The 13,807-nt window shown below is 43.2% G+C and overlaps 1 protein-coding gene across 2 annotated transcripts; it reads right to left on the reverse strand.

Moving 5' to 3' along the window:
• Window positions 1-49: 49 nt before the first annotated feature.
• atp5mj (ATP synthase membrane subunit j) lies at window positions 50-12,680 on the reverse strand. Of its 2 annotated transcripts, none has more exons than XM_086003091.1 (4): window positions 12,573-12,680; window positions 12,037-12,160; window positions 8,177-8,197; window positions 50-241 (listed from the first exon to the last, which is right to left on the reverse strand). In XM_086003091.1, the coding sequence occupies exons 2-4, from the start codon at window positions 12,155-12,157 to the stop codon at window positions 219-221; spliced, it is 165 nt and encodes a 54-aa protein (XP_085859217.1). In that variant the 5' UTR covers window positions 12,158-12,160; window positions 12,573-12,680; the 3' UTR covers window positions 50-218. The 2 variants fall into 2 exon arrangements, with proteins under 2 accessions (XP_085859217.1, XP_085859216.1); XM_086003090.1 differs by having other exon boundaries at window positions 12,543-12,652.
• Between the last annotated feature and the right edge of the window lie 1,127 nt (window positions 12,681-13,807).

Here is a 13,807-nt window from a genome sequence, read left to right on the forward strand (position 1 = left end):
ATAAAAAGGGATTTCAGATCAACTGGAACAGAATATCCATTTAAAAAACTTGTGTCCAAAGCAACATTTTATTGTTATCATTTCATAAGCATGCAGCAGTACATCACGAGTTTGTACAAAATAAACAGTATGCTTCCAGATGATATTCTTCTGTACCCATTTCATTCAGTGGTGGTTCACATGATTTTTGCATGAGTCCATGTACCTCAGTGGCAGTATCAATGTCCTTGACTGGAAGATTCTAGATATGGCAAAAAAATCAAAACTTTAGTACACAATAGAACATTTGTAACTCAAATTGGGCGTTGCCATTTTGTTAGCTCTTCAACAAAGAAAAGCAAGTAGATGACCCATCATTTACAAAGCGCTGGTTAGGCCACAACTGGAGTATTGCTTCCAGTTCTGGTCACCACACTTTAGGAAGGATGTGAAGGCCCTTGCGAGGGTGCAGAGGAGATTTACCAGAATGGTTCTGGGGATGGAGGATCTTAGCTACAAGGACAGGTTGGAGAAGCTGGATTTGTTTTCAGGTTCAGGGTTGATTTGATAGAGGTGTACAAGATGATGATGGGTTTGGATACGCTATTCCCACTAGTTGATGGTACAAGGACTAGGGGGACACAGATTTAAGGTTTTGGGAAAGAGATACAGGGGGGTATGTGAGGAAAAACTTCTTTACGCAGCAAGTGGTGAGGACCTGGAATTCACTGCCGACAGAAGTGGTGGAAGCAGAGACACTCAATGTTTTCAAGGGGAGACTGGATAGGCACTGGAGGGAAAAAAACTTGCAGGGCTATGGGGATAGAGTGGGGGAATGGGACTGACTGGATTGCTCTAGAAAGCCGGTGCAGATTCGATGGGCCAAATGGCCTCCTTCTGTACCATTATGACTCTATAATCATGTGGAACATGGGGGCAGCAGGTAATAGGAGCAGAGGTTTTATTTTTATGTAAGGATATGTTGTACTTCTATTGACCAGTGGTTCCTAAAGAGGTGGGTGGCACATTTGGTTAACTCGCCACCCTTTCACCACCAGGAAATATGTTTAACTTTGTTCAGATTGATGGCTTCTCTCTTCCTTCTCTGCTGATTCTAACTTGCACAAACTTGGCTGCACTGCAGTACAAATTAGATCACAACGATGAATGGTGTGGGAAATGAGTATCACTGGTATGATGGAAGATGACCAGAGGATGGCAATTAAGGCACTTAGGTACAGAGTGGAGACAGCTTTGCTTCCAACTATGTTGACTTAAGCACCCCGTGTTTGCGTGGGTTTCCTCCGGGTGCTCCGGTTTCCTCCCACAGTCCAAAGATGTGCGAGTTAGGTTGATTGGCTATGATAAATTGACCCTTAGTGTTAGGGGGATTAAATACGTGGGGTTACGGGGATAGGGTGGGATATGTGTCGGTGCAGGCTCGATGGGCCGAAATGGCCTCTATCTGCACTGTGGGGTTTCTGTGATTCTGTGATTTGATGCAGACAGTAGATCCATGAACTGAAACAGTCTACAAACTTAAACATATATCATCCTACTTTTCTACAAGCTAACTGCATACAGTTGCAAATTAGTACTAACCAAATTAGTAACAATACTGTGGAGGAGGAATTCCTGGAGTGTATACGGGATGGTTTCCTGGACCAATATGTCGAGGAACCAACTAGAGATCAGGCCATCTTAGACTGCGTATGATGTCATAAGGTTTAATTAGTAATCTTTTTGTGCAAGGCCCCTTGGGTCAGAGCGATCATAATATGATAGAATTCTTCATTAAGACGGAGAGTGAAGTAGTTGACTCAGAGACTAGGGTCCTGAATTTAAATAAAGGAAACTATGATGGTATGAGGCGCGAGTTGGGTAGCATTGATTGGGGAATGTTACTCAAAGGGTTGACGGTAGATAGGCAATGGCAAACATTTAAAGATCGCATGGATGAACTACAGAATTTGTTCATCCCTGTATGGCATAAAAAATTTTTAAAAGGCGACTCAACCGTGGCTAACAAGGGAATTTCGGTACAGCATAAGATCCAAGAAGAGGACATATAAATTGTCCAGAAAAAGCAGTAAACCCGAGGATTGGGAGCAGTTTAGGATTCAGCAAAGGAGGACAAAGGGATTAATTAAGAGGGGGAAAAGAGAGTATGAGAGTAAGCTTGCAGGGAACATAAAAACTGACTATAAAAGCTTTTAGATATGTGAAGAGAAAAAGATTGAAGTCAAGCATAGGTCCCTTGCAGTCAGAATCAGGGGAATTTATAATGGGGAACAAAGAAATGGCAGACCAATTACAGGAAACTGTGTGATATCCGGCACCGACTGGACCGGCATGTTGCCAATCTATCAAAACTGCCGGACATACAAAGTTAATGTTGAAGCATACGGAGGTTTTCATCTCCGTGTCTGACAACAAACACTGTTGCTTAGCAACAGCTTCTAAAGAGTCGGCTGCAGCTGCAAGTCTCTAGCTGAAGCTGTTGCTATAGCTACAGACCTTGCAGTGGCTGACTGCGGAAAAAAAAAAAGAACGAGAACTAAAAAAATTTATAGAAAACGGCTCCTGATTTTTGCCGTTAGATCGAGTATTCCGGACATACAACCTCCGGATAAACCAAAAAGTTTCCTGTAAATACATACTTTGGTTCTGTCTTCACAAAAGGAGGACACAAATAACCTCCCAGAGATGTCGGGGAACATAGCGTCTAATGCGAGGGAGGAACTGAAAGAAATCAGTATTTGTAGGGAAATGGTGTTAGGGAAATTGATGGGATTGAAGGTTGATAAATCCCCAGAGCCTGATGATCTACATCCTAGGGTACTTAAGGAAATGGCCCGAGAAATAGTAGATGCATTGCTGGTCATCTTCCAACATTCGATAGACTCTGGAACAGTTCCCATGGATTGGAGGGTAGCTAATGTTACCCCACTATTCAAAAAAGGTGGTAGAGAGAAAACGGGGAATTATAGACCGGTAAGCCGGACATCGGTAGTGGGGAAAATGCTAGAGTCCATTATAAAAGATGTAATAGCAGAGCACTTGGAAAACAGTGACAGGATCGGACAAAGTCAACATGGATTTACAAAAGGTAAATCGTGCTTGACTAATCTACTGGAATTTTTTGAGGATGTAACTGGTAGAATAGATAAGGGAGAACCAGTGGATGTGGTGTATTTGGACTTTCAGAAGGTTTTCAATTAGGTCCTGCATAAGAGATTAGCGTGTAAAGTTAAGGCACATGGGATTGGGGGCAAGGTACTGACTTGGATAGAGAACTGGTTGGCAGACAGGAAGCAGAGAGTTGGAATAAACGGGTCGTTTTCCGAGTGGCAGGCAGTGACTAGTGGGGTACCGCAAGGATTGGTCCTAGGACCCCAGCTGTTCACAATATATATTAATGATCTGGACGAGGGAATTGGATGTAATATCTCCAAATTTGCAGACGACACAAAGCTGGGTGGGAGGGTATGGTGTGAGGAGGATGTCGTGAAACTCCAGTACGATTTGGACAGGTTGGGTGGTTGGGCAGAAACATGGCAAATGCACGATAATGTGGATAAATGTGAGGTTATCCACTTGGTGGCAAAAACAGGAAGGCAGATTATTATTTGAATGGCAATAGATTGTGAGAAGGGGAAGTGCAAAGAGACCTGGGTGTTCTTGTGCACCAGTCGCTGAAGGTAAGCATGCAGGTGCAGCAGGCGGTTAAGAAGGCAAATGGTATGTTGGCCTTCGTAGCAAGAGGGTTCGAGTACAGGAACAAGGATGTCTTGCTACAGTTGTACAGGGCCTTGGTGAGACCGCACCTTGAGTATTGTGTGCAGTTTTGGTCGCCTTATCTGAGGAAGGACTTTCTTGCCATGGAAAGAGTGCAGCAAAGATTCACCAGGCTGATACCTGGGATGGCAGGAATGACGTATGAGGAGAGATTGTGTCGATTGGGCTTATACTCACTGGAGTTAAGAAGATTGAGAGGGGATCTCATCGAAACCTATAAAATTCTGTCAGGCCTCGACAGACTAGATGCAGGATGTTTCTGATGGCCGGGGAGTCCAGAACCAGGGGTCATAGTCTAAGGATAAGGGGTAAGCCATTTAGGACTGAAATGAGGAGGAATTTCTTCACCCAGAGAGTGGTGAACCTGTGGAATTCTCTGCCACAGAGGGCGGTGGAGGCCAGGTCATTCAATATATTCAAGAAGGAGTTGGATATATTTCTTAAGGCTAAAGGGATCAAGGGATATGGGGAGAAGGCAGGGACAGGGTACTGAATTTGGATGATCAGCCATGATCTCATTGAATGGCGGAGCAGGCTCAAAGGGCCGAATGGCCTACTCCTGCTCCTATCTTCTATGTTTCTATACAATGAAGGATAAATGTTGGTCCGAGCACCAGGAGAACTCCAGTGTTCTTTTTCCAATAGCACTATGGGGTTTTTTACATCTCCCGGGACAGGGCCTCAGTTTAACATCTCATTCAAAAGACAGCACTGAAGTATCAGCCTAAATTAGGTGCTCAGGTCCTGCAGTGGCTTAAACCACCACCACCTTCTGATACAGAGGCAAGTGTGTTAGCACAATATTGCATATAGGATACAAATATCCTGGGGGGAGGGGAGGGGTAGAGAATGAGGATTGTTAATCCAGTGCAATAGAACTGCATGGTGCACTTATCTTAACGTTGTCAGCAACAACACCCAACTCCACTGCAAGATAAATTAAGCAACACTGGTGTTTCTAAAGATGCGAGATTTACTTAAAAAGGGGAGTCTGCTTGCAACATTGGAAGACAGCATGTAAAATATACACTGCGGCTCTGATGGCACAGGTCATCATCCGTTATGATTGTGGACAAACTGAGCACTCGGCCCACCCACACAGGTTATGGGGTTGCACAGACTCATGTGGGGTGAAATTCCAAAGGCACTTTCTATTCTTGATCATAGAAATTTACGGCACAGAAGGAGGCCATTGTGTCTGTGCCAGCCGAAAAAGCTATCCAGCCTAATCCCACATTGCAGCTCTTGGTCCGCAGCCTTGTAGGTTACAGCACTTGAAGTGCATATCCAAGTACTTTTTAAAATGTGATGAGCGTTTCTGCCTCTACCACCCTTTCAGGCAGTGAGTTCCAGACCCCCACCCCCAATCACCCTCTGGGTAAAAAAAGTTCTCAACTCCCCTCTAATCCTTCTACCAATTACTTTAACTCTACACCCCCTGGTTATTGACCTCTCTGCTTGAGGAAATAGGTCCTTCCCATCCACTGTATCTAGGCCCCTCAATTAAGTCTCCCCTCAGCCTCCTCTGTTCCAAAGAAAACAACCCCAGCCTATCCAATCTTTCCTCATAGCTAAAATTCTCCCGTCCCGGCAACATCCTCGTAAATCTCCTCTGTACCCTCTCTAGTACAATCACATCCTTCCTGTAATGTCGTGACCAGAACTGTATGCAGTACTCTAGCTGTGGCCTAACTAGTGTTTTCTACAGTTCTAGTATAACCTCCCTGCTCTTCTATTCTATGCCACGGCTAATGAAGGAAAGTATCCCGTATGCCGCCTTAACCACCTTATCGACCTGTCCTGCTACCTTCAGGGATCTGTGGACATGCACTCCAAGGTCCCCTCTGTTCCTCTACACTTGTCAGTGTCCTACCATTTATTGTGTATTCCCTTGCCTTGTTAGCCCTCCCCAAATGCATTACCTCACACTTCTCCGGATTGAATTCCATTTGCCACTTTTCTGCCCATTGATATCTCCTTGTAGTCTACAGCTTTCTTCCTCACGATCAACCACAACGACAATTTTTGTATCATCTGCAAACTTCTTAATCATGCCCCCTACATGGAAGTCTAAAATCATTGATATATACCACAAAAAGCAAGGGACTTTGTACTGAGCCCTGCTGTGAAACCCCACTGGAAACAACTTTCCAGTCACAAAAACATCCGTAGACCGTTACCCTTTGCTTCCTGCCACTGAGCCAATTTTGGATCAACTTGCCACTTTCTTATGGAGCCCGTGGGCTTTTACTTTCCTGACCAGTCTATCATGCGGGACCTTGTCAAAAGCCTTGCTAAAATCCATGTATACTACATCAAACGCGCTACCCTCATCAACCCTTCTTGTTACCTCCTCAAAAAATTCAAACAAGTTAGTCAGACACGACCTTCCTTTAACAGATCCATGCCTTTCTAAATGACGATTAATACCGTCCCTCAGAATTTTTTCCAACAATTTGCCCACCACCGAAGTTAGGCTGACTGGCCAGTAATTACTTGGTCTATCCTTTTTTAAACAATGGTGCAACATTAACAGTCCTCCAGCACCACACCTGCAGCCAGAGAGGATTGAAAAATGATGGTCAGAGCCTCCACTATTTCCTCCCCTGCTTCTCAATAGCCTGGAATACATTTCATCCAGGCCTGGCAATTTGTCTACTTTCAAAGACGCTAAACCCCTTAATATTTCCTCTCCCACTATGTTTATCACATCTAATACTTAACACTCCTGCTCAACTACAATGTCTTCACAAAAGAGGGATGATGCAGACAGACACAAAGTATTCATGAAGAACCATACCCACATCTTCTGCCACCACACACAAGCTTCCTTGTGTGTAAGCTTACATCATGAGTATTGGCAGACTATTGTACCATGGGTGGGAAAGATACAAGGCTATGGGGAGAGAGCAGGGCAGTGTGATTCGCTTTGGATTATTAGAACAATGAGCCAGCAGAGATGATGAGCCAAATGGTCTCCTTCAGTGCTGTAAACATCTATGTTTCCCTCCAGGGATCAAATCTGGGACCTTTGTGGACTGTATATCTCAGTTCTAACATAGATTGTGCATTTACCAACCCATCCATTAGAGGCCCAGCAACTAGAACAAAGCAATTTGAGGAATAATGTGCTATGTAAAGTTGTTGTTTTTTTTTTTTTTTTTTTAAAACTTTGCTGCCACTGCTACTGAAATCCTGATCCATCCCTTTGTCACCTCCAGATGTGACTTTTCCAACACCCTCCTTGCTGGCCTTGAGCTCTACCCGACATAACCTCAAATTCACATTCTATCCCACAATAAAATTCTGCTCACTTATCTACCTGACCCTTGTTGATTTCCTTTGACTCTCCATCCCTCCATGCATCAATTTCAAAATAGTTGTCTCTTCAAACTCAGTTCGACTACATGTTCCCTGTTTCATTCCCTCTACCATCAGTGGGAGAGCTTTAGGCCATTTTACTTTCATTCTGGAACTCAATCACTCCCCACCCTCAAAAATCAACTTCTTTGACTACTACCACCTTTATGGTCACTATCCTTAACCAGTTTCCTATTTCTGTTTAGGTCTGGTCCCTGCCTCTGTCTTGAGGCATTTTGCTAGATAAAGGCTCTATACAAATGCATGTTGCCTGTTGTAGTCTTGCAATAAAAATGCAGCCTATTCCATGGCATCAGAAGCTTATGGTATTACAGGACCACGTCTTGAAGCAGTTCTGTAACAAATGCTGCATTTAAAGAAAGGCTAGAAATTAACAAGACATTTTTGACTGCATTTTGAGTCCCATTGACACATGATTATCAGTAATATGTGCAATAAACATTTGGGAGTTTCCAGCGAGAGACATGATCAACATTCAGTGATCTGTGTTTCTGGGAGAAAGAAAAATATAAAAAGAACTCAAGAAATTTACAGAAACACAGCAGCCAATTTTCACATAGCAAGGTCCCAGAAACAGCAAGGAGTTCACGAGCAGGTAATCTGTTTTGATGTTGGATGACGGATAAGGATTGACCAGAACACTGGTAGGATTTCCCAGCTCCTCTTCGAATATAGCTGTGGGATATTTTACTTCCACACGAGAGGGAAGACGGGACCTTAAATCAACATCAATTTTATAAGACGGTGCCTTCAGTGTAGCACTCCCTCAGTACTGCACTGAATTGTCAGCCGACATGATGTGTGCAAGTCTCTGGGGTTCGATTTCTGACTCAGAAGCAATAGTGCTACCACTGAACCAACGCAAGTCTGAGGATGTGCTGGTCACTGCGATAGTGCTAAATAATTATGCATATAAAAAGTGTAAAATGTAGAAAGAAAAATCAATTGGCTCAATTGTAAAAAGCTACATATTTAGCTTGGAAGAGTCAAGAATTTAAAATGGACAATAAATACTTACTGTCTTTTACTGCCTTTTTACCTGCAAGAACAGAAATAACAAGGTTAGTATTATCTAAAAGTGAAGTACTCCTCTAAATAAGAAACTGGCAAATTAGCACAAATCCCAACGTTCACCCCAGGTTTTAATTAGAAAAATCTATAAACTTTGGCGTTTAGCAGTGGGAAAACATCGATCAATATTCCCAATAACAAGTTTCGTCTGGCAAGGACTACATTGCTCCAATCTGACCCAATGCGGCTCCAAATTAAGTTGCTCGACTTCTAACTCTTCAGAATAACAAACCCATTTTCCAGAAAATCTCCTTTTTAAACAGATAAAAAGTTATTTGGGTGTTGGGGGGGGGGGGGGGGTGGGGGGAGGCAGTTTGCTTTTAGTCTGTTAACTCTACATTCCTGAGGAGTTATAATTATGAACTTCCCCTCTCAACCAAAAAAACCGTCCAATTAATAGTTCTCTCCCAGCCCAATTTAGAGTTAGTTACAGAATTTAATAGAAAACTTGGAAGCATCAGCCTTTTGGTGAAGGGAACTTTGGATAGCTAAAATAGGTTATGAAATGCACTAAGTGGAAACATCTGATTGCTAATTTCCAAACAGCCAACATTTGAGATTTTATATAAAAACAGAAAATGCTAGAGACACGCAGCAGGTCAGGCATCTGTGAAGAGAGAAACAGAGTTAACGTTTCAAGTTGATGACCTTTCGTCAGAACTGGAAAAAAAGCAGGGAATGGAACAGATTTTTAAGTAAGGGTAGGGGCTGAGAAATGGGGGAGGGGATGAAAGAACAAAAGGGAAGGTCTGTGATAGGATAGAAGGCAGGAGAAGTTAAGAGACATGAAGAGATATTCAAGGCGAAAGGAGATGGTAATGGGACAGACTACACAATTCTCTTTAGAGCAAAGAAGGCTAAGAAGAGATTTGATTGAGGTGTTTAAAATCATGAAGGGTTTAGATAGAGTAAATAAAGAGAAACTGTTTCCAATGGCTGAAGGGTCGATAACAAAAAGGCACAGATTTAAAGTGATTAACAAAAGAACCAAAGGCGACATGAGGGAAAACTTTTTTATGCAATGAGTGGTTCGGATTTGGAATGCACTGCTTGACAGGGTGAATACATAATCAATAGTAGCCTTCAAAAGGGAATTGGATAAATACTTGAAAGAGAAAAAAAAAAACAGGGATATGGGGAAAGAGCAGGACTAACTAGAGTGCTCTTTGAAAGAGCCGGTGCAGACGCAATAGGCCGAATGGCCTCCTTCTATGCTGCACTATTCTATGATTACAATCACAATAGGTTATTTGCTTCAACTTTAAATGCACATTTGCACCTTGTGTCTTCAATCGTACATCAGAGCATTAATGGGCAATATCAGACAGGGAAGATACAAGTGTGAGGCTCCTTCTCACTCCTTAATATCCAGTGTGAGCTGCACTGAGCAGGGACCACAGTATGTTTTGTTTGGGGTTGGGAGAAAAAGAAAAAACATAAACTGATAGCAGTGGAATTATCAGGTTGACACTATAGGGCTAATTTTACATGCCAGAAATCTGAACACCTGTTGTGCGTGATTTTCCGATCTTTGATATAAATCCACATTTTCGATATATGCTGCTAGCTGTTGACACTTCCTCCGGCTGTGGCAACTCAAAAAATTACCCATTATACACTCCCCAGTGGACCCCAAGATATAATTCCTTGGTAGCAAATTTGCAGGAATCAGTCAAAATAAATCAGGGAGATAATTGAAGGAATGTCCCCATTGCTGGATGATAACTGTTGAACTTACTTTTTTTTTTTTTTAAATTGCTGCAATACAGAAGAGCACACAGGAAAGCAAGCTCACTGTACAAAAGAAACCTACATCAACTGCCAGTCATTTTTCCAACAAATTTGCAATACGTACTCCTATTTTTATCAAAGATTTCCATTATCATAGAGGCACAGAAGGAGGCCATTTGGCCCATTGAGTCCATGCCAGCTTTCTGTAGAGCAATCCAGTCAGTCCCATTCCCCCGCTCTATCCCCGTAGCCCTGCAAGTTTATTTCCCTCAAGTGTCTATCCAGTATCCCCTTAAAAATATCGTCTGTCCCCGCTTCCACCACTTCTGCCGGCAGCGAGTTCCAGGTTCTCACCACTCGCTGTGTAAAACATTTTTTCCTCACATCCCCCCTGTATCTCTTGCCCAAAATCTTAATTCTGTGTCCCCTAGTCCTTGTACCATCAACTAGTGGGAACAGCCTTTCCCCATCTAGCCTATCCAAACCCATCATAATCTTGTACACCTCTATCAAATCACCCCTCAACCTCCTTTGCTCTAATGAAAACAAATTCAGCTTCTCCAACGTGTAATTGTAGCTAAAATCCCTCATCCCGGAACCATTCTGGTAAATCTCCTCTGCACCCTCTCAAGTGGCTTCACATCCTTCCAGTTGTGTCTTAACTAGCGCTTTGTAAAGGTTCAGCATAACTTCCTGACTTTTGTATTCAATACCTCTATTTATGAAGCCAAAGATCCCATATGCTTTGTTAACCACTCTCTCAATATGTCCTGCCACCTTCAGGACCTATGCACATTAACTCCCAGGTCCCTCTGTCCCTGCACACTCTTTAAAACTGTGCTATTAAGTGTATATTGCCTCTCCCTGTTCCTTCTGCAAAAATGCATCACCTCACACTTCTCTGTATTAAATTCCATCCGTCACTTGTCTGCCCATTCTGCTAGCCTTTCTATGTCCTGTTGCAGTCGATTGGTATCATCCTCACTGTCTGCCACACCCAAGTTTGGTGTCATCGACAAATTTAGAAATTCTACTTTGTATTCCAATATCCAGGTCATTTATATATATCCAAAAAAGCAGTGGCCCCAGCACTGACCCTTGGGGAACACCACTGTCTACCATCCTCCAGTCTGAAAAACAGCCATTTACCACAACTCACCGTTTTCTGTCCTTAAGCCAATTCCTTATCCAAACTGCCACTGACCCATCTATTCCAGGAGCCTCAATTTTGTTAACCAGCCTTCTATGTGGTACTTTGTCAAACGCCTTCTGAAAATCCATGTAGACAACATCCATTGCATTATGTCTAACATCTGACCTAAGGAATCTGAATGAATTTAGTATGAATCCAAATCTTAAAAAATAGCTTTTGCAGGAACACAACTTGTCGTTCAAAATGCCACGAACGGCAGATCCAATAAGTAACATCATTCTCGGGGGGGAAATGCAGAATATCATTAAGGACAAATCTGATAAACCAACAACAACTTGTATTTATATAGCACCTTTAACGTCGTAAAATGTCCCAAGGCACTTGACAGACTAAAATTTGACACCGAGCAACATAAGGAGAAATTAGGGCAGATGACCAAAAGCTTGATCAAAGAAGAAGGTTTTAAGGAGTATCTTAAAAGGAGAGAGAGATAGAGAGGCAGAGTGGTTTAGGTAGGGAATTCCAGAGCTTAGGGCTTAAGCAACAGAAGGCACGGCCTCAATGGTTGAGCGATTATAATCAGGGATGCTCAAGAGGGCAGAATTAAAGGAGTGTAGATATCTCAGGGGGTTGTGGGACTGGAGGAGATTACAGAGATAGGGAGGGGTGAAGTTATGGAGGAATTTGAAAACAAGGATGAAAATTTTGAAAATCGAGGCACAGCTTAACTGGGAGCCAGTGTAGGTCAGCCAGCACAGGGATGGATGATGGGTAAATGGGACTTGGTGCAAGTTAGGATACCAGCAGCCAAGTTTTCAGAGGGTAGAACGTGAGAGGCCAGCCAGGAGTGCGTTGGAATAGTCACGTCTAGACCAGTTAAGATTAATAAAACACGTTCACATTTTTGTTCTTACGACACTCACCTCCATATGACAGCTTGTAGAACAACAAGGACGTGATAGCTAAACTGGGCCATAACTCCCGGTACGCAATAGCATATGGTTTCATTTTAAACCACCATTCTGCAACAGCGCGACCGGCCATCGTCTGCGGATTAAAATAAAGTTAACATTACGGGAACAGTAGAAAAGGACGGTAATTACCCTCAGGGAACACGGCTGACTTATTCTCTAAACGATTACAAAATAGAAATTTAACATTAATCAAAAACTGCTCATCGTAAATTTGGCTTCAGGTCCCGCCTCAGGCAGGATCCTCAGCTGACTGACTAAAGCCTTCAGCCGGCTCAGGGTTAAAGCCGCTTCTTGAACGACTAGGCCTGAACGGGACCATCGTTGGACTGAACCCGCAGACACAACTCGCTTACATAGGGGGCAAAAAAAGGAGAATTGGCGATCCGAAGCCCGTTACAGTAAATGTCCCAGAGCCCGCGCCCCGGTTTATCGCACATATTAAAGCAGCAACTAACATTATATCTCTGGATCCAACTGCTCGCTACCTCAGTTGCAGAAAGGTCACCGGCTCCTTACACCGCTCCAACTGCACAAGAGCCGCCGAGCGTCTAAAGATAGCAAGAGCAACCAGCTCATAACTGGCACCCCACACAGCCCCGCCTGGTGGAAGGAGCAATACTCCTGCAACTTGTAAGGCGGCCAAAAGATATGGGGAATTTGTAATTTCTGTGCTCCTTATAAAGGTGTCCAAGGAATGTAGAAAGAGATATTCGTGGAAAAAGGAGTTGGTGGAATGAATGAGAATAAAGAAGCGCAGTGCATCTAATGAGATAATTTACCAGGCACACCGTGGCTGCAGCACCATCTACAAGTTGCACTGCCGTAACTCGCCAAGGCTTCTTCGACAGCACCCTGCAAACCCGCGACTTCTACCACCTAGAAGGACAAGGGCAGCAGGCGCATGGGAACACCATCACCTCCAAGTTCCCCTCCAAGTCACACACCATCCTGACTTGGAAATATATCACTGTTCCTTCGTCGTCGCTGGGTCAAAATCCTGGAACTCCCTCCCTAACAGCACTATGGGAGTGCCTTCACCACACAGACTGCAGCAGTTCAAGAAGCCAGCTCACCACGACCTTCTCAAGGGCAATCAGCAATGCCCACATTCGAGGAACAAATATAAAAAAAGGTGCTGTTGGTGGTACAATGATGATGTATAAGCACCTGATGCTAAGTAATATACTCTAATAAAAATCTGGCATAGGGTTCACAGTCCATTGAAACCTGGTACCTTGTTGTGTTTGTCCCGCTATACACAACTACATAAAATAATGAAGTAGCAGAGACTGAGAGTAACTTCAAGTGATCTTTACTGGGTAACTGGAACTTCGGCACTGACTGTACAAATCGATACGCGTCTGTTATATACGCTCGCAACTAAGGATGTACATCCGCAAAACAAAGTAGTCCCTTCAATGTTGTATACATTACACTTCCTCCCCCTTTAGTTTAATAGTATATTTACGCAAAATTTCTATAATTAACATACAGAGCCTGTCTTTACAGTAACCTTTTTGTTTTCTTAAAAGTAACAAAATTCAAATTCCAACATAACATTTTATTTTGTCAACAGCCCTTTTACAAGTCAAGTCTCTGGGGAGGCCTCCTCTGCCTCTCTGGGTAACGTCTCTCCAGACTCTTTTGCTTTGGGGAATGAGACTGTACAGGTACAGGTGCATCAGATGAGCTATCAGCACAGGTAGAGCTCTCAGCTGTG

The sequence above is a fragment of the Somniosus microcephalus genome, chromosome 12 (assembly GCF_052327205.1).
Source record: "Somniosus microcephalus isolate GS21.2 chromosome 12, FLI_Smic_1.0, whole genome shotgun sequence".
Lineage (NCBI taxonomy): Eukaryota > Metazoa > Chordata > Chondrichthyes > Squaliformes > Somniosidae > Somniosus > Somniosus microcephalus.